The sequence below is a fragment of the Monodelphis domestica genome, chromosome 2 (genome assembly GCF_027887165.1).
Source record: "Monodelphis domestica isolate mMonDom1 chromosome 2, mMonDom1.pri, whole genome shotgun sequence".
NCBI lineage: Eukaryota > Metazoa > Chordata > Mammalia > Didelphimorphia > Didelphidae > Monodelphis > Monodelphis domestica.
The window spans coordinates 223,735,661-223,756,385 of NC_077228.1; the positions used below are offsets into that span (position 1 = coordinate 223,735,661).

At 33.5% G+C, this 20,725-nt stretch overlaps 1 protein-coding gene across 4 annotated transcripts in view; it reads left to right on the forward strand.

Annotated features, from left to right (window-relative positions):
• The window catches only part of LOC100029133 (ABC-type organic anion transporter ABCA8-like), a 118,179-nt gene that overhangs the window by 60,386 nt on the left and 37,068 nt on the right, over positions 1 to 20,725 (forward strand). For all 4 annotated transcript variants that reach the window (XM_056817241.1, XM_056817240.1, XM_056817242.1 and 1 more), the window contains 5 exons: positions 6,013 to 6,146; positions 15,522 to 15,659; positions 16,991 to 17,098; positions 19,135 to 19,308; positions 19,760 to 19,873. In XM_056817241.1, the coding sequence (XP_056673219.1) occupies positions 6,013 to 6,146; positions 15,522 to 15,659; positions 16,991 to 17,098; positions 19,135 to 19,308; positions 19,760 to 19,873 (668 nt within the window). The remainder of the gene's footprint in view (positions 1 to 6,012; positions 6,147 to 15,521; positions 15,660 to 16,990; positions 17,099 to 19,134; positions 19,309 to 19,759; positions 19,874 to 20,725) is intronic.

Consider the following 20,725-nt stretch of genomic DNA (forward strand, 5'->3'; position numbering starts at 1 on the left):
ACTCAGTTCATTTTCTCCGCAAGTAGATGACATTTTTTATCATGAGTCCTTTGGGATAGTTTTGTATCATTGTATTGCTGAGAATAACTGTAATTCACAGCTGCTCATTGTAAAGCATACCCATTACTGTACAATCTTCTCCTGGTTCTGCTTATTTCACTCTGCTTCTGTTCATGTAAGTTTTTCCAGGTTTTCTTGAGTTCCTCCTACTTGTCATTTCTTATAGCACAGTAATACTCAGTTACCATCATAAACTATAAGTTACTCAACAATTCCACAGTTGATGGGTATCCCTTACTTTCCAAATCTTTTCCCTCGTAAAAAGAGCTGCTTTAAATATTGTTGCATATATAGGTCCTCCCACACACATATTTTTCTTTTACCTTGTTGGGAAATTAATCTAGTAATGGTATTTCTGGGTCAAAGTATATGCACTATTTTATAGCCCCCTGGGCATAGGTCCAAATTCCACTCCTGAATGATTGAATCAGTTCACAACTCCCTCAAAATGTATTCATGTTCCAGATTTCCCATATCACCAAGTTTTGTAATTTTCCTTTTCTGTCATAATAGTCAGTCTGATAGGTATGGGGTGGTAGTTTAGAGTTGTTTTAATTTGCATTTCTCTAATTAATAGTAATTTAGAGTATTTTTACATGACTATAGAGAGTTTTAATTACCTTGTTTGAGAACTGCTATGTACATCAGTTGACCATTTATCAATTGAGGAATGACTAGTATTCTTATGTATTCCATTCATTTCTCTACGTATTTGAGAAATGAGGCCTTTATTAGAGAGACTTTTAAAATATTTTGCACCATTATAATTACTGTGTATTACTTTCCATCCTATTCATCCCTGTTTAGTTTCTGACCTCCATCTCCCCCAATTTACCCTCTTTTCTCTCAGCCTCAGCCCCCTTCTTTTATCCTCTTCCTCTCCTACTTTCCTGTGTTGTAACACAGTTTTCTATGTACCCAACTGATTGTTCATGTTCTTCCCTCATTGAGCCAATTCTTATGAGAACAAGGTTCACATTCTCTCCTCCCCACTGTTGCCATCTCCCCCTTCACTGTGAATGCTCTTTCATGCCTCTTATGTGCAATAATTTCCCCCATTCTGTTTTTTTCTTTTCCCTTCTCCCAATGCATTCCTTTTTCTCGTGCTTTGGTTTTATTTTCTTTTTTATCTTGTCCCATTATATTCAACTCATATCCTAACCTTCTCTCTATGTATATTCCTAACTGCCCTAATAATGGCAAAGTTCTTTGGAATTACAAGAATCATCTTCCCATGCAGGGATGTATATTTTTAAACCATATTGGCTGTCTTTTTATTTCGCTTTCCTGTTTATCTTTTTATGATTTTCTGAAGTCTTGTATTTGAGAGTCATATTTCCCAATCAACTTAGGTCTTTTCTTTGGATATGTTTGAAAGTCTTCTAAATCACTGAATACTCATTTTGTCCCCTGAAGGATTATGCTTAGTTTTGCTGAGTGATTCTTGGTTGAAGTCCTAGCTCCTTTGCCTTCTTAAATTATATATTCCAGCATGCCCCCAACACTCCACTCCAGATCCTTTAATGTAGAAGCTGCTAAATCTTTATTGTAGCTGCCTGATATTTGAATTATTTCTTTTTGGCTGTTTGCAATGACCTGGGAGTCTTGGAATTTGGCTATAATATTCTTGGGAGTTATCCTTTTTAGAGCTCTTTCAGAGATGATCATTGGATGCTTTCCATTTCTATTTTGTCCTCTGGTTCTAGAATATCAGGACAGTTTTCCTTGATGATTTCTTGAAGATGTCTAAATTATTTTTTCATCTTGGTTTTCAGGCAGTCCAATATTTCTTAAAGTATCTCTTCTACATTTGTTTTCCAGGAAAGTTGCTTTCCTAATGAAATATTTCATATTTTCTTATATTTTTTCATTCTTATGTGTTATTATGATTGTTTCTTGATTTCTCATAGAATCATTAGCTTTCACTTGTCCAATTATAACTTTTAAGGCATGATTTTCTTGCATGAGTTTTTGTAGCTCCTTTTTCATTTGGCCAGTTGTGTTGTAAAGAGTTATTATCTTATTGAAATTTTGTACTTCTTTAACCCAAAGGTTAATTCTATCTTTCAAGAAGTTTTTCTTTTTAGTGCATTTTAATATATATTTTTTCTATTTGACTAATTATGCTTTTAAAGAAATTCTCTTCTTTGGATTTTTCTGCCTCTTTTACCAATTGACCTATTCAGTTTTTAAGATATTAATTTCTTCAGTATTTTAAAAATTATTTCTTCAGTAATTCCATGCTATGGACTCTTTTTCCCATGATTTTCCTGTATCACTTTCATTTATTTCCCCAACTTTTCTTCTGCCTCTTTTATCTGATTTTTAAAATCCTTTTAAAACTCCTCCATTAGTTCTTTTTGAGCTTGAGAGAGATTAATATTTTCTTAGAGATATTTTCTTGGATGCAGCAGTATCAACTTTGTTGTCTTCTAAGTTAGATTTACTTTGTCACACAAACAAGTTTCTGTGTTGAGTTTCTTTTATTGCTGTTTGCTTATTTTCCTGCCTTTTTCTTTTCACTTAATTTAAAATACTGTTAAAGTTGGACTGTAACTGTGGTGAAGGGAACACTGATCCTTGAAGCTTCAGGTTCCTTGTGCAACTGCCTTCAAAGCTATCTATCTGCTTTCATTTCTTTCACAGTGGTATGATGTAAGGAGAAGTGTATTAACACTCTCCTGGCCTTGCTCTGATCTGGGGATAACCCCAAGCATTCTTTTACCCCTTTGAACTACGAACAGAGTCCTCTGCTCCCTTGTGGCTGTAAGTGTTAGTGGTGCTCCTTCACATCCTGTGACTGAGCCTCAGGACTGTAACCTGGTTCTACCTATAGGCAATGGAACACAAATGCAATTTTTGCATCCAGAGCCAGCAAAGGGATCCCTGTAATCTCCTTCTGAGCAGTTGTCCAACTCCCCCCATACCATCTGTGGTTGAGAGTTCCAGAAGTCTTGGATGATGCTTCAGTTGAACCCCAGGCCTGTTGCCTACTGGGGGGCCTACCCTGGCACTGTGTTCCACCTTTCTCAGTACACTAGGCCCCCCTTCTGGCCTTCTAAGTTGTTTTGGACTGAAAAATTACTTCATCTTATCTGGTTGTGGGTTATACTGCTCCAGAATTTGTTTTAAGGAATTATATCAGAACTGTTGGGAGGGTAATTTGATGGAAATCAGATGGATCCCTGTACCTTCTCCACCATCTTGGCTCTGCCCAGCTGTTTTTGCTTTATTATTTTATGCCTATTCATCAGGACGCTTCAGGGCACCTAGTGGGAACTTAATAAATGTTTGTTGATTGATCAATTGTCATGGACTAAAAAGAGACTTAGCTTCAAGTAGAAGACATGCATTTGCTGGACTAAACTTATTAAATCATAATATTCACTCTCATCTGACAAATATTCAAAAGTTTTTATTGAAATTTGACTAGCAATTTTTCATCTTCCCTGATGTCAATCATTTCTTCTTATAAACTATTCAGAATAGTGATAGTAGTGGTGATTGTTGGTAGTGATAGAAGTAATAATAGCTATCATTTTTGCAATTTCATAAGGCTTACAAAACACTTTATATATATTGTCTCATCTGATCTCAAAAAACAGTCTAATGAGGTGGATGCTATCATTACTTCTATTTTTACAGATGAGGAAACTGAGGCTCAAAGAGGTCAAGTGATTTTCCCAAGGTCATGCCTAATGACCTAGTAAGTATCTGAGGCAGGATTCAAAACTAGATCTTTCTGGCTTAAAGCCCAGCATTCTGTCCACTCTGGAGGAAGCTAATGGTTTTTTTTTTAAATAAATTCAAAACTCATTCAGACTTTTCATATAGAATATTTTTTAAACAGGCTGGAAATTTCTGTTAACAAATTTAAGTAAATATATATTAAGGTTTTCATAGAAATTACAAGATGTTTTGGCACTAAAAACTTAATTTTTAAATGTATTACTAAACATAACTTCATTTTATCATTTGCTGATATCTCATGGTACAATGTATATTGGAGGGAGAGGTTCATCATTAATGATAAAGATGCCATGCCATTTTTCAATCTTCTTGGTGAATTCTTTTTTAAACTGAGTAAGTTATTTTTAATTTCTTAAAATTATTGGCAAAGACCTCATACAAGAGTTTGGGAGATGTCAGCACTAACATTTTCTTGTTTGTTTTTATTCCCACGATTAACATTATCTTCAATCTATACTTTCTTGCAGGAGTCTTTCTAAGCTTTTTGTTCACTTTTTAAGTTAGTTAATTTAACATTATAGAATAAAATCTATGAAGTCACTTAATTGGGCTCACAAACTGAAATACTTCACAATACATTACAAATGAACAAATGATAGAAATGTTGTCAACACACTCATATAGACAAATGAGTGACCATCTCACAGTCAGGGTTAGTAAGGGTTTTGGTGTTACTATTCCTGCCAAATATCTATAAACCTTCATTTACCTTCTGAAATTTTTTTGACCACCTACATTTCCCAGTATATCCCTTACCTTCTCCTTTCACATAGTTATCTTGTATAAAAAAAAGAAATCAAAAGTTCTTCAAAGATAACTAATTATGAAAAAATTCTATTATATATAGTTTTGCACAACCATAGTCTCCTAACACTGGAACAGGAAAAGGAAATATATTTTATCATATCTTATTTGAGACCATTCAATTTTGATATTTTTGTTGTGGTAGTTGTTTTTTTTCCATTGACTTTTCTGTAGTTACCAGATGTATTATATATGACATAAATTGTTACATTGGTTCTGCTTACTTCACTTCAAATGAATTCATGTCTTCTTGTGCTTTTATGTATTTCTCATTTCTATTTTCATTGACTCTCCTCCATGCCTAGAATGCTTTATTTCCTCATTTTCACTTCCTGACCTCCCTAGTTTCCTTCAAGTCCCAGCTAAAAGATTACATTCTACAAGAAATCTTTCTGAATTTCCCTTAATTTGAGTGCCCTACCCTGACTAATGATTTCCAATTTGTTCTCTATGTAGTTTGCCTGTATTAAAAACACTTCAAAATGCTTGTGGCTAAATTCCAAGGTGGCTTTGTGAAAATTATTCATTTACATAGTCTCCTCTATTGGACTGCAACTTTTTTAAAGTCTTTCTTAGTAACCCGTGTTTACCACAAGACCTGAGACATAGTAGGTTCTTAATAAATTCTTTGACTAACAGCACTGAAATATGCCATGCCATTCATGTACCACCATTCATTTAATCACTCCCCATTTAATGAGCATCTGCTTTGCATCCAGTTATAAAATTTAGTTTCTTTCTATTTTAAATTTTAAAAATAAGTTTATAAAATCTAATATTATCTTTCCATACCCTTATGGATCACCTTACACAAGGACTCTACTTTGGATACCACTAATCTCTCTCATAAGGAATGATGTATATGTAGTCTATAGTGATTTCTGAGAGAATATATTGCAGACAAAGGATTATAGGAAGGATTAAAGTGTTCGGCAAAGCTTCTAGAGAACAGAAGATACATTAAATTATCTCATATAAAATGAAATCTAAATTTTGGGAAAGACATTTGTATAGATGCTAAATGATGAAATTTTAAGTCAGGAGGGAAGAGTAGCTAAGTAGACAACTGAAGAGAATTGAGTTTCAGTACCTGAAAAATAGGTGGTCATGAGGAAATTTTTCATATTACTTGGAGATTTAAAAATATTTTTAAAAATCATAACAAAGAAGCTTGCAATGTTAATTTGATAAATTGTTTTTCACAATATTAGAACTTGAGTAAACAAAAATATTTTTGATTCATGCCATGTTAGTAGAATCTTTTGAAGTCCTGCACAATTGTTTTTGCTATTATAAATATAAATGCAACTTAATGCAATGTGAGATGCTTAAATGTAGAACTTTTTTGGAAAAAATAACAATTTATTTCCTGCTGTCTTATTCTTAATTACTTACTAGGGTCAAACATTGAGGATTTTGTAAGCTCTCTGAAGCATCAGAATATAGTTCTGGAAGTAGATGACTTTGAAAACAAAAATGGAACAACTGATCTGTCCTACAATGGAGCTATAATAGTAGCTGGGAAAAAAAAGGTGGGTTGGTCTCTACTCCCCCTTTTTTTTTTTATCAAAGTGTTATTATGTTTGTCTATCTAAAAAGAGAGAGAAAGCTATCTATCCTCACTGATTTACATGTGCTTATAGTCAGAAAGACCTATTAACTTGTTTTGCAAACAAATACAAAATTCATCAGAATTTTGACTTTGTGAACAAATTACTTCAGGTATCAAAAATTTTTTTTCCAAATGAAATATTTTTAATATGGGAGAAGCTATTCATAAATGTCATTGTTCAAACTCCCAATAAAATTAAAGATGATACTTTTATAGCTTTGATACTAGGGTTATTTTGGGAAATGAAATTCAATCAGATAATTACTAACGAGGCTGTTAGTTGATGGACATTGAATCAGGAAGACCTGATTGACTACAAATCCTACTTCAGCTACATACTAACTACATGAACCTTCAGTAAGTCACTTAATCTCTGCCTGCCTCAATTTTCTTATCTGTAAAATGAAAATACTAGCACCTGACAGGTTTGGTGTGAAGATAAAATGAGACTATTTGTAAAGTTCTTTGTAAACCTCAAAATGCTATATAATTTCTAGCTATTACATAAACTATTATTATCATTAAGCACTTATGTCAGGCATTTTCCTAACTGCTAGTGATTTTTTAAAATCTCTGCCTCATTCTAATGGGATAAAAATCTTGAATGACAAAATGCAGTGGGAAAAGTGCTGGGCTTGAAATTAGGAAAAAAATGGATTCAAATCCTGCCTCTGACACATTTTAATAATGTATGATTAACCTTAACTGAGAAAGATTTTATAACAAGGTTATAGAATTTTTGACATGTGAAAATTTGAGTTTTGACCTATTATGTGAACAAATGCCCTTACATTGTCTAAGGTAAAACATGGAGCAGTTTGAGTAATCAACTACATGCTCCATATTTAATGGTTAAACTCTTTCTCCTGGGATAACAAAGAAATATCCATGGGGACAAAATACTAGAACACTACGAAATATGATTCTCTCATAGCTGAATTCCAGGATTTGTTATTGTGAAAATTATTTAATTCTTGACATCGTCTAAAAATAATTACTAACAAATAAAATACTGGGAGCAGAACAGAATTAGATTGTATCTGTCCTTTTGGATTATATGCAAAATATTAAAAACCCACTGATCTTGTTAAATCATTGGAATCTCCTTAACATCCTTCTACACATAATCTTTATGTGAGAGAGAGATCAAAAAAATTTTTAATTTTTTATTTATTGTTATCATTTGAGGGGTAAAATTTTGGGTTCAAAATTTTCTTTCTCCCTCCTCCACCCACTGAGGAGGCAAGCAATATGATATCAGTTATAAATGAGAAATTATGCAAAACTTATTTCTGCATTAGCTGCATCATACAAAAGCAAGAAAAATAAATGAAGTGAAAAATTATAATTCAGTTTGCATTTAGAGTTCATTGGTTTTCTTTACAGAGTTTTCTTTACTTTTTCATCATGAGTCCTTGGTAATTGTCTTAGATCATAGCATTGATCAGAACAGCTAAGTTTTTCTTAGTTGATTATTAAAATATTGCTGATATTACTTCATGCCCTATAGTACTCTTTAGAATATTTTAATTTCCTTGATTATCTCTTTTACTTAGGTCTATTTTTGGATTTTTTCTGAGATAGTATTTTCTATGCCTTCCTTTTTTGCTTCAACTGAAGCAGAACAGATTCTGCTTTAGCTTCTTATTTTAATTGTGTGTCTTTCAGTTTGAAGTGTGTCTCTTTTAAGCAACATATTTTGGGTTTCTGATTTCTAATTCATTCTGCTATCCATTTCTATTTAATCAGAATGCATGAGCTTATCACATTCACAATTGTGATTACTGTGTATTTCCCTCCATCCCATTTTTTTCTCTTTATTCTTCACTTTTTATCCTTTCTTCACAAGTCATATGCTTCTTTCAATTGCATCCTTTAATCCACCCTCCCTTCTCTTTGAATCATTTCTAGTGAGTGTGAGGTTCAAGCATTGCCCATCACACACAGCCTACACATAATTTTTTGAGTAAAAGTTACATTAAAAACATAATATCAGAAGAATGAAAAGCATATTATAGTAAGATAAATCAAGTTGCACACTAGAGTAGGCATTACTTCTGACTCAATAAAGCTTAGAGACTTCATTTTCATTGAACATTCTAGCTTTATTTTTGAATTGGCCTGTAAGATAAAAATGGCTTTAGATTTTTAAAATGTAATTTAAAAATTTTAACAACAAAAACATTCTTAGCTCACTGCCATATTTATCCTATAGAGAAGAGTTTGCCCACCTCTGGTCTAAAATATCCAATTTTTAAAAAATTCTGTATATGTAAGAGCTCTCGAGAGTCAAAATGTTTCTTATTTTATATCTTGTTATAAAGTGTCTCTAATAATAGAACACTTCAGACAAAATATTCATTCTAACAGGAAAGCAAAAGTTAAATTGAGTATAACAAGCTACTTCAATATCCACTGCTGTAATTTGTTTTCAGGGAAAATGGAAATATCAATGTATCATTGAAATAAGAAAATTTCTGTCACAAGAGCAGATAAAATGTAATCCTGTATTTTTAATTAGCACAAACTGCCAACTCCAAATACCTGCCATTCATGGGTTTGCTTGCTCTTTTTATATCTTTTTTTTTTATTATTAATAGAATTTATTTACAGGTATCTCATTCCCGCCTTCCTCTTCCTACCATTGAAGACATCATCTAGCAAACAGATAAGTATATATAGATGATGTCTTCCATGTTTCCATTTCTCAATTCATTCTCTGGAGGTGAACATTCGCAAGTTATTCTTCAAATATTAAATCTGTAGCTTTATATACAGTTCTCTTGATTCTACTTGTTTCACTCTTCGTTACTTCATATAGTTCTTTCCAAGTTTTTTTCTTTTTTTTTTAATAATCTGGTCATCCTTTCTTTTGTTACATTAGCAGTCCATCAAAATTACATAATACAATTTGTTTAACCATTCTCCAATTGATGGACATACCTTCAATTTCCAATTCTTTGCCACCACAAAAAGAGCTGCTATGAATATTTTGGAATGTATAGGTTCATTCCTTTTTTCCCTAATTTCCTTGGGAAACAGAACCAGCAATTGTCTCTACAACATAGTAGGCAAAATTGGAACACTAATGTATTGCTGGTGGAGTTGTGAATTGATCAAACCATTCTGGAAGGCAATTTGGAATTATACCCAAAGGGTTCTAAAAGAATACATACCCTTTAATGCAGCAATACCACCACTGGGTTTGTACACCTAAGAGATAATAAGGAAAGGAGAATGGCTGAAAAAATTTTGGTATATGGTGGTGATGGAATACAATTGTGCCATAAGTAATGATGAACTGTTTGATTTCTATATGAACTGGAAAGATCTCCATGAACTAATGCAGAACAAAATGAGCAGAACCAGAAAAACATTGTACACAGAAACTGAAACACTGTGGCACAATCATACATAATCAACTTTACTGCTAATAGCAATGCAATGATACAGGATAATCCCAAGGTTTTTATGAGAAAGAATGTTATCCACGTTGAGAGAAATAAAGGTGGGAGTAGAAATGCAGAAGAAGAACATATGATTTATCATTTGTTTATATGGGTATAGGATATGGAGTTTTTGGTTTTTAAAAGATTATTCTATTATAAAAATGAAAAATATGAAAATAGGTATTGAGTGATAATACATGTATAACCCAGTGGAATTTCTTGTTGACTTTCAAGTTTTTTGATTTGCATGTCCAAATCATTGACCACTGCCCTCCCTAATATGTTAATATATGAAATCAAGGATATAAATTTTCCCCTGAGTACTGCTTTGGCTGCATCCCATAGAGTTTGAAAGGATGTTTCATCATTGTCATTTTCTTCAATGAAATTATTAATTGTTTCCATGATTTGTTCTCTAACTGATTTTGGAGAATCATATTATTTAATTTCCAATTAATTTTTTATTTGTTTCTCCATGTATCCTTACTGATCATTATTTTTATTGTGTTATGATCTGAGGAGGTTACATTTATTATTTCTGCTCTTCTGCATTTGTTTTCCATGTTTTTATGCCCTAATACATGGTCAATCTTTGTGAATATACCATGTTCTGCTAAAAAGGTGTATTCCTTTTTGTCCTTATTTTTTCTCCATATATCTATTAACTCTAATTTTTCTAAGATTTCATTCACATCTTTTACTTCTTTATTATTTATTTTTTTATTTGATTTATCTAAATTTGATAGTAATAGGTTCAGGTCTCTCACTAGTATAGTTTTACTATTTATTTCCTCCTTCAATTCTACCAGTTTCTCCTTTAGAAATTTGGATGCTATACCATTTGGTGCATACATGTTGATTACTGATATTTCCTTGTTGTCTACATTCCCTTTTATCAGGATGTATTCACCTTCCCTATCCCTTTTAATCAGATCTATTTTTACTTTGGCTTTGTCAGCTACCATGACTTCTTTCTATCAGTTGAGGCCCAATAGGTTTTGCTCCAATCTTTAATTCTAACCTTGTGAGTATCTACCTGCCTCAGGTGTGTTTCTTGTAGAAAAAATATGGTAGGATTTTGTATTCTAATCCACTCTCCCATTTGTTTTTTTTTTTAATATATTTTATTTGATCATTTCCAAGCATTATTCGTTAAAGACATAGATCATTTTCTTTTCCTCCCCCCCCCACCCCCCATAGCCGACGCGTAAGTCCACTGGGCATTAGATGTTTTCTTGATTTGAACCCATTGCTTTGTTGATAGTATTTGCATTAGAGTGTTCATTTAGAGTCTCTCCTCTGTCATGTCCCCTCAACCTCTGTATTCAGGCAGTTGCTTTTTCTCGGTGTTTCCACTCCCATAGTTTATCCTTTGCTTATGAATGGTGTTTTTTTTCTCCTGGGTCCCTGCAAGTTGTTCAGGGACATTACACCACCACCAATGGAGAAGTCCATTACGTTCGATGATACCACAGTGTGTTTGTCTCTGTGTACAATGTTCTCCTGGTTCTGCTCCTCTCGCTCTGCATCACTTCCTGTAGGTTGTTCCAGTCTCCATGGAACTTCTCCACTTTATTATTCCTTTTAGCACAATAGTACTCCATCACCAACATATACCACAGTTTGTTCAGCCATTCCCCAATTGATGGGCATCCCCTCATTTTCCAGTTTTTGGCCACCACAAAGAGCGCAGCTATGAATATTTTTGTACAAGTCTTTGTGTCCATTATCTCTTTGGGGTACAGACCCAGCAGTGCTATGGCTGGGTCAAAGGGTAGATATTCTTTTAGCACCCTTTGGGCATAGTTCCAAATTGCCCTCCAGAATGGTTGGATCAGTTCACAGCTCCACCAGCAATGAATTAATGTCCCTATTTTGCCACATCCCCTCCAGCATTCATTACTTTCCTTTGCTGTTATGTTAGCCAATCTGCTAGGTGTGAGGTGATACCTCAGAGTTGTTTTGATTTGCATCTCTCTGATTATAAGAGATGTAGAACACTTCTTCATGTGCTTGTTAATAGTTTTGATTTCTTTATCTGAGAACTGCCTATCCATTTCCCTTGCCCATTTATCAATTGGAGAATGGCTTGATTTTTTGTACAATTGATTTAGTTCTTTATAAATATGAGTAATTAAACCTTTGTCAGAGGTTTCTATGAAGATTTTTTCCCAATTTGTTGTTTCCCTTCTGATTTTAGTTATATTGGTTTTGTTTGTACAAAAGCTTTTTAGTTTGATATAGTCAAAATTATTTATTTTACATTTTGTGATTCTTTCTATATCTTGCTTGGTTTTAAAGCCTTTCCCCTCCCAAAGGTCTGACATGTATACTATTCTGTGTTTACCCAATTTACTTATGGTTTCCTTCTTTATGTTTAAGTCACTCACCCATTTTGAATTTATCTTGGTGTAGGGTGTGAGGTGTTGATCTATTCCTAGTCTCTCCCACACTGTCTTCCAATTTTCCCAGCAGTTTTTATCGAATAGTGGATTTTTGTCCCAAAAGCTGGGATCTTTGGGTTTATCGTATACTGTCTTGCTGAGGTCGCTTTCCCCCAGTCTATTCCACTGATCTTCCTTTCTGTTTCTTAGCCAGTACCAAATTGTTTTGATGACTGCTGCTTTGTAATATAGTTTGAGGTCAGGGACTGCAAGGCCCCCATCATATGTGTTTTTTTTCATTATTTCCCTGGATATCCTTGATCTTTTGTTCTTCCAAATGAACTTTGTTATGGTTTTTTCTAAATCAGTGAAGAAGTATTTTGGTAGTTCAATGGGTATGGCACTAAATAGATAAATAAGTTTGGGTAGGATGGTCATTTTTATTATATTGGCTCGTCCTATCCATGAGCAGTTAATGTTTTTCCATTTGTTCAAGTCTAGTTTTAGTTGTGTGGCGAGTGTTTTGTAGTTGTGTTCATATAGTTCCTGTGTTTGTCTTGGGAGGTAGATTCCTAGGTATTTTATTTTGTCTAAGGTGATTTTGAATGGGATTTCTCTTTCTAGTTCTTGCTGCTGAGCTGTGTTGGAGATATATAGAAAAGCTGATGATTTATGTGGGTTTATTTTGTATCCTGCAACTTTGCTAAAGTTGTTTCCCATTTGTTTTTGTTTTATGGGTGAGTTCATCCCATTAACATTCAAAGTTATTGATTGTCACTCATGTATTCCCCAGCATTTTTATATCCTCTCCTAGTTCTATCCTTTCTTCTTTTGCTATATCCTTTTAAACCAGTGGTTTACTTTTAATCAATACCCCTAATCCCTTCCTGTAATATGCTTCCTTTTCTAGCCACACCCTTTTTCTTCCCTTCATGTTTTTTTAGGTTCTGTTAAGTTCCCTCCCCCTTCTCTTTCCCTCCCTTTTTGTACTCCCTCCTCCCTACCCCCATTAGTTTTCCCTTCTTACTTTCCCTGTAGGATAAGATAGAATTCAAGACCCCAATTTATCTAGATGCTCTTCCCTCTCAGAATTAATTTTGCTGAGAGTAAGGTTTAAGGATTACCTATTAGCACTCTCTTCCTCTCCTTCTTATAAGAGTATTCTTCCCCTCCCCTTCCTATGTATATTTTTGGGTAATAAAGATGATCCTATTTATTTTATTTCTTTAAGTATCTCTTGGTGACATTTTTGATCCCCCCTCCTTTTTTTCTTATTTTGCATATCATCTTTTAGCCCTTAATGCCCCAATCTCTTCCTGTGAATAATTCTTCTAATTACTATAATAGTGAATATAATTTTTGAGAGTTACAAATAACATATTCCCCATATATTAATAAATATAATTTGATCTAATTATAGCCCTTAAAAAAGAAAGTTTGACTTTTTTTTCCTTTTTTCCCTCTCTTTCTTATTTACCTTTTCATGTTTCTCTTGATCTTTGTGTTTGGATATCAAACTTACCACTTAGTTCTGGTCTTTTCTTTACGAATACTTGGACATCTATTTTGTTGAATGTCCATACTTTCCCCTGGAAGTATATAGTCAGTTTTGATGGATAGGTGATCCTTAGTTGAAGACCCAATTCTCTTGCCTTTCTGAATATCACGTTCCAGGCCTTGTGGTCCTTTAGTGTGGAAGCTGCCATGTCTTCTATGATCCTGATTGGTGCTCCTTGGAATCTGAATTTTCTCTTTTTGGCTTCTTGTAGAATTTTCTCCTTAGCTTAAAAGCTCTGGAATTAGGCAATTGCATTCCTGGGAGTTGTCTCTTGAGGATTTAGTGTAGAGGGTGTTCTATAAACTCTTTCAATGTCTATTTTTCTCCCTTGTTCAAGAACATCAGGGCAGTTTTCTTGGATGATTTCTTTTAGTATGATGTCAAGATTTCTGTTTATTTCTGGCTTTTCAAGTAGACCAATGATTCTCAACTTGTCTCATTGTGATCTGTTTTCCTGATCTGTCATCTTCTCAGTGAGATATTTATGTTTTCTTCTATTTTGTCAATCTTTTGACTTTGCTTTATTAATTCTTGCTGTTTTGCAAGATCATTGTCTTCCAGTTGCCAATTCTGGTCTTTAAAGACTGGTTTTCCTTTTCAGTTTGGTCTATCCTACTTTTCGTGGCTTCCAGCTGTTTCTCCAATTGGGAGTTTTTATCCTTTAAGCCTGTTATTTTCTCTTTGAACTATTCCCCACTTTTCTTGCCAGATGCCTTCCATCTATTTGATAAGCTCCACTTTAAATTCTTCAAGAGCTTGTGATCTGGTTCCATTTTTTTGTAAGTTTTTGAGTTTATTTGAATTTCCTCCTCTTTTTCCTCTGTAGCCTGTGTTTTTCCTTCGTAAAAATTTTCCAGGGTTAACTACCTCTTCTTGTATTTTTTGGTGGAGGGAGGTTGTAGCTCCTGGGCACAATTTGCCATCCCTGTGGAGGTTTTTCCTTCCCCTTTTAGTCAAAAATCTGAGTGAGATGGGCAGGCTCTCTGTGTATGGAGTTAAGGAGCAAGGATTTAGCCTAAGGCAAGCTCTCAAATCTCCACAGCTTCTGCTGTTTGCTGCCCTTCTCTGTGTTATCTTCACATGAGCGTCCATGGTCTGCACTTTTCAGCCTGCTGGGGTTTCAGGTGTAGCTGCTCTCAGGGGTAGGATCTAGAGATGCCCCTTACTCACTCTAGAGGTGCTCCTTGCTCACTTGCTGATTCTGGCACTCGCTGGCTCTGACAGGCTCTGTATTTGGGATGGGGGAGGGTAGATCAGCTCGTGGTTTTGGTGGGAGCTTTTTCACCCCCTTATGAGTATGGAAATGCCCAAATCCCACATACTTTCAATGCTGCACCCTACTGTAGATTCCTTTCATTCTTATGAATTTGTTTTTTTTTTTTGGTCTTTGGAGTTAGTCTATATCGGTGGGTGCTGAGGGGAGGAAGATTCTTGCATCTAGACTGCCACCATGTTTACCTGGAAGTCCTCTCTATATATTTTAGATATGAGACCTCTATCCAGGAGACTGTATATGAAATTTTCCCAAAAATTTTCTGCTTTCCTTATAATCTCGACAACATTTGTTTTATTTACATGAAAACTTTTCAATTCAGTGTATTCAAAATTATCCATTTTATACCTCACAATGTTCTCTATCCCTTGTTTACTCATAAATTCCTATAGAAAGCCACAAACAAAATCCAGCTAAATAGCTAATGGCAATAAGCAGTTAATATTCCAAAATTATGTTTACTTACGTGAATTAGCTAAAAATCACAAAATGTGGGAAATGCTCAAATCAGATATACTTTATAATTTAGATAGTAGTCTTAATAATTTTAAATAACATTTTTCATATTTACTATTTGAAAGATTATGTTGACTTTCCAGGGATTTTGAGTTAATATTTGTTTATTTTTAAGGATTATAGGTTTTCTCTTGCATGTAACACCAAGAGATTGAATTGCTTTCCTGTCCTCATGAATGTTGTTAGCAATGGGCTACTTAAAATGCTTAACTCCACAAAGCAAATTACCACTGAGAGAACTACATTTTCTTATGTAAGTATGACAATGTTTCAATGATCTTTCATTGTTATTGAATAAGTATTTTAAGTGAATAAGAATTACAGAAAAATGAAGCTTCCCTCTTTTTGTGCTAAGCTTGGGTTTTTTTAAAAATTAATTTAAAGTTTTCTGAAAGAGCTTATTTTTCTACCTCATTAAGCAAAGCATACAGAATATGTTATATGAAACTTTCTATTAATGACTGTGTAATTGAAGAATCTTAGCATTGGAGAAGGTTTTGTCTAATTTCACAAGTAAGAAATTGAGGTTTACTGACCAAGGAACCTAAAATCAGATGATGTATATAATTAGAAAGAACTTTAGAGATCATCTAGTTTATTTACCTTATTATATGGTAAAAGGAACTGAGGTACAGAGATATTATGTGACTTGCTTAAAGTCACAAGTAAACCAATGTTACAGAATCACTGATTTTCTGAATTGGAAGCAACCTCAGAGATTATGCAGTATGTCCAACAAGTACCTAAACAGGGACCTCCTCCAAAACATAATCAACATGTTATCTTGCCTTTTTTTCTCCACTAGATCCAGAGGCAGAAGAAACCACAGAAGTGATCTAATCTAACCTCATCAGAGATGGGGAAAGTTAGACCAAACCCAGGGAATAGAAATGATTTGTCCAGGGTTACACAGGGAGTATGAGATATGATATTTGAACCTAGGTGATTTGGCTTCTGAGCTGGTACTCCTTCCACTGAAAGATGTTACTTGCTATTGCATATTTCACTGTTATTTATCTTTTCAAAGAAATAGAAGAACTCAGAGTCATGGGAGTTCTCAGTCATTTGTTATTGTGTAACCTTGAACAAATCACTTAACCTTAAAAAGCCTCAGTTTACTTAACTACAAAATGAGAATTTGGGACTATAGAACCCCTAGATTCTCTTTCAAATCTAGATCTAGCCTCCAGATTTCTCCCTTATATCCTAAGGTATTTTAGTACCCTAAGGATCAGTTCTTACATCATTGTAATTAGTCTCTTACTAACCTTGATTACAATGCCTATGTAACAAGTAGCAAGTCCTGAAGGAGTGCTGTTAACTGATACATTTATAATTTTTCAGCAAACCTGCTGATGAATCTCTCTGAAACTCAATTTAACCATATGCTATCCCACATTTGAAAACTTTCCATTTTAATTAATCTGCCAGAGCTTGTGCTCCTCTTGACTTTATGATGAAAAAATTGCATTAACACTTTTTGCTTAAGTACTTCAGCTGCAGAAAATTTATATTAACAGTAATTATAATTTTCTGTTTTACTTGTTATACTGTATTGACTGACGATATTTATGCTTCTTTCAGGATTTTGAGCCTAGTTCAATTACTAATGTAGAGAAAGATCTTTTATTGATTTTGGCAACAACCAGTCTTTCTCCTTATTTGGCAATGAGCAGCATCGCTGATTATAAAGTAAGACAAAGTTACTGAAGTGAATTTGTTTTAGAAATTGAAGGTGGATTTTTTTTAAAGTATACAGCAGTTTTCCCTTTGAACATTTGAATGTTTCCAGGAATAGCGCTTAATTCATTTCTTGTATATACTTGCCCATATTGGAGCAAAACAGAGATATAAAGTAATTATGGTAGATAACAGTCTGAAAGGAGATGACAGAAAAATATCAAAACAATAAATATGAGATGTTCAAAGGGGGGAAATTCACAAAAAAAAACTTATTAGAATATGGAGGGAAAGCTCTTCCCTTCAGTACAATACAAAATATCAGATACTCCTTCAAGCAAATGTGGCATAATTGAAGCTGATAAAGGTGAAGAGAAAGTAATGAAGAAATTAACATGAATTAGAAAAAATATTCGGCTTACTCATCTGTTGTTAAAATAACTCCAGCACTATTCATTCTAATAATGAAAGAACTTCATGATGTAGGAAGTACATGAATTATTATTTGCAATATACACATTAGGAAATTGAAATCCCAATGAGTTAAGTGACTTGTTCCAGATCAAATAGCTAGCTAGTAGCAAAATTGAGATTTAAATCTTCATATCTGGAATCTAGGTCCACTGCTCTTTCCACTATACTATTTTCAAGGTCCCAAAAATTTATTGAAAAATTAAAGTAGATGAAAGTGATGGAAATGCAATTGGAGTCATGAATCCAAAGATGAATAAATCTTCATTGTAGGGCTTAAGGAATAGAGAAACAGCTGAGTTTGTTGATATCTGTACACAAAATATGCTTACAAAGATGTGAAAAATATGAAACACACTTTAAGGGACTATCTTTACCAAATTTTTAAATTTATCTGGGATGAATTAGTTTGAATCTTGTCAGCATAAGGAATTTAATTATATCAGTTGTGATAAGAATAGCAAGATACTCAACCTATTTCTAGATGATGTCTTGTAATTTTTGGTTTGTTTTTAAACATTCAAATGGTTTTATGATCTTACCAATTTAGGAGTTGCTTCCCATGATATATATTACAAGTTACTCAGGCCTGCCCATTTTATATGACATTGTCCAACTCTTCCCCAAAGTTTACCACAAGGAGGCCACTCAACTTGCTAGTGATCTTCCTTACTTTCTCCTAACATAATAAGGTACTAGTGGAATACACTGGCTGTCCCCACCTGTCGTCCTTCATTGCTGCTATATAATCATACAAAATTCACTACAGTGCATTTGCTTGATGGTGTTTTTTTACTGCCAATCTTAAGAGTTTAATTTAAGGTTTATTTTAATTTAATTAATTTAGGGTACACAATTCTCCCTGTCCTTTCTCTGAGTAGTTTAAAATATGTTCTTCCAAAACCCAAGATGTATATCACATTTCTCTGGCTTTCTTTTTATCTTTAATCAGTTCAAAGATAGAATGGTCAATTCCCTCAATATTCTCATGATTTTTCCCTCCACAATCAATTGCTCCTTTTTGGGAATAGTAAAAGTCAGATATGAAAGGGACCTGGTAGGTCTTTAAGACCAATACCCTCTTTTGTTTAAGGAAATATAGAGGTTTTTTGTTTAAGGCATATAGAGGTTAGGTGATTTGCTCAGGGTCAAACATCTAGTGTGGGTTGGTTTTTGAACCTAAGTCATACAAATTCCAAATATGGTGCTCTATCTACTGCCACAGCAGTCATTTTTCACTTCTATTTCTAAAAGAATTCATTTATATTTTATCACTAAGGCATTATTGTTAATATTTAATGCTTCTTCAACCCCTTTACTTGTTCTGTCCCTTTTAAATAGGATATAATACTCTTCCAAAGTGATATATCAAATATGAGTTCCATCCCATCAAATCCTCATGGTATCAGGTCAGCTATCAGGACATTACTTTCCTTGGTTTAAATTCTGTACTTTAACTTATTCATTGCAATACTTTTAAATGTATGTATTCTTAGCATTCTTTGTTGCTTTATTTTTTAAAAATCATAAATTTCAACTCCATTTTCATCTCTCTTTTATTTTTATTTTTAAATTAGATAAAAGCTCAAGCCCAACTAAGGATTTCAGGTCTCTATCCTTCAGCCTACTGGTGTGGGCTGGCACTGGTGGATGTTCCTTTGAACTTCATGATTCTCCTTTTATTATATTCAATTATATACTTTATAAACTTGGGCTTCTACACAATAAACACTGGTATCCTATTTATTCAGGTAAGTTAAAACAAGATCTTAAGAAAATTACATCAGAAAGCAAGGAATCTTATTTCAAGAAAAGCACCCAGGAGAGCTATGTCCTCATTCCTCCAGGCTCCAGTCTTGACTGGATTTTCCTCTGCAATGTCAAACCAATGGTATCTTCTTCCATTCCTTCTTTTTAGCTTTCTTTGTGTGTGTATTGTCCTTTTCCATTAGAATATAAGCTCTTACAGGACAAAGACTTTCTACTTGAACAGTATTTGCTTTCCTGGACTGGCATAAATAAATGCTTAATAAATCCTTGCTGTTATGAACACAATTAAAGAGAAATATTTTATATTCCATAATTTTTCATAAATGAAAGAACTTTCAAAAATTCTCATGCAAAATTGAATTTGTGAATCTTGGGGATTTGATATTTTTGTGGAAAATATCTTAACTTAATGATAAATTTCCTTGCTTCCAGATCATCTGTACTATTGGTTATGCAGGCTCAAGTGTCTTCTTCACATATATAATTTCATTCATTTTTAAAAAAGGGAGAAAAAATAGTGGCATCTGGTCTACTTTCTTCTTTATTGTAAGTACATATGTATAATGAATATTTGTGTTCTGAGATATTGATGTAAATTAAAGGATATGTTTGGTTTGTCCTTCAAAGAAGCTTTTCATAGAATTGAAATTAATGTAGAAAAAATGCTATTTTATTATTATAGTATGTTCACATCTGCTAATTTCTATGTCTTTTTCTTCCTTTCATCCATGGACTTTCTTTTTCCCTCTCCCACATATTTGAAAAGATACAAATTATTTCTAATTGTATGTAATTGTCACACTGATGCATAATCTACAAATTGATCCTAATGATTTGACTTCTTGTAATACTCAGAGGTTTCTGAAATATATTGCCATTAACCTCACTTTAGATCTACAATAGAGAATGCACAGGAGCCCAACAGATCAAATTATTACTGTCTGTAGTTCTTAAGAGATCAAAGAGAATCCCTTTATTTATAATTATGCCAGGAATAGAATTCATGTGAGGATGGGTGCTAGCAGGTAATTTATCAAAAGCAGGTCTTGGTGTTCAGAAGATCTGACTCCAAATTCAGCCTCAAATTTAGTAGTCCTGTGATGTTAGTTACTTAACCTCATTCTATGTCAGATTCCACCTATCCAAAATTGAAATAATAATAGTACCACCTCTTCAGTTTATTGTGAGGATAAAATGAAGTAATATTCATAAAATTCTTTGCAAAGCTTAAAGTACTATATAAATGTTACTATTTGCACCTGGGATTTTGCCAAATGTATCAATAGCTTTGCAATTTTAGAAAAAAGGCAGAAAATAGGGAGGGAAATTTTATAGACATTTTCTCAGAAAATATGAGTCATTCTCTAATTGACAAATGGTCAAAAGATATGAATAAAC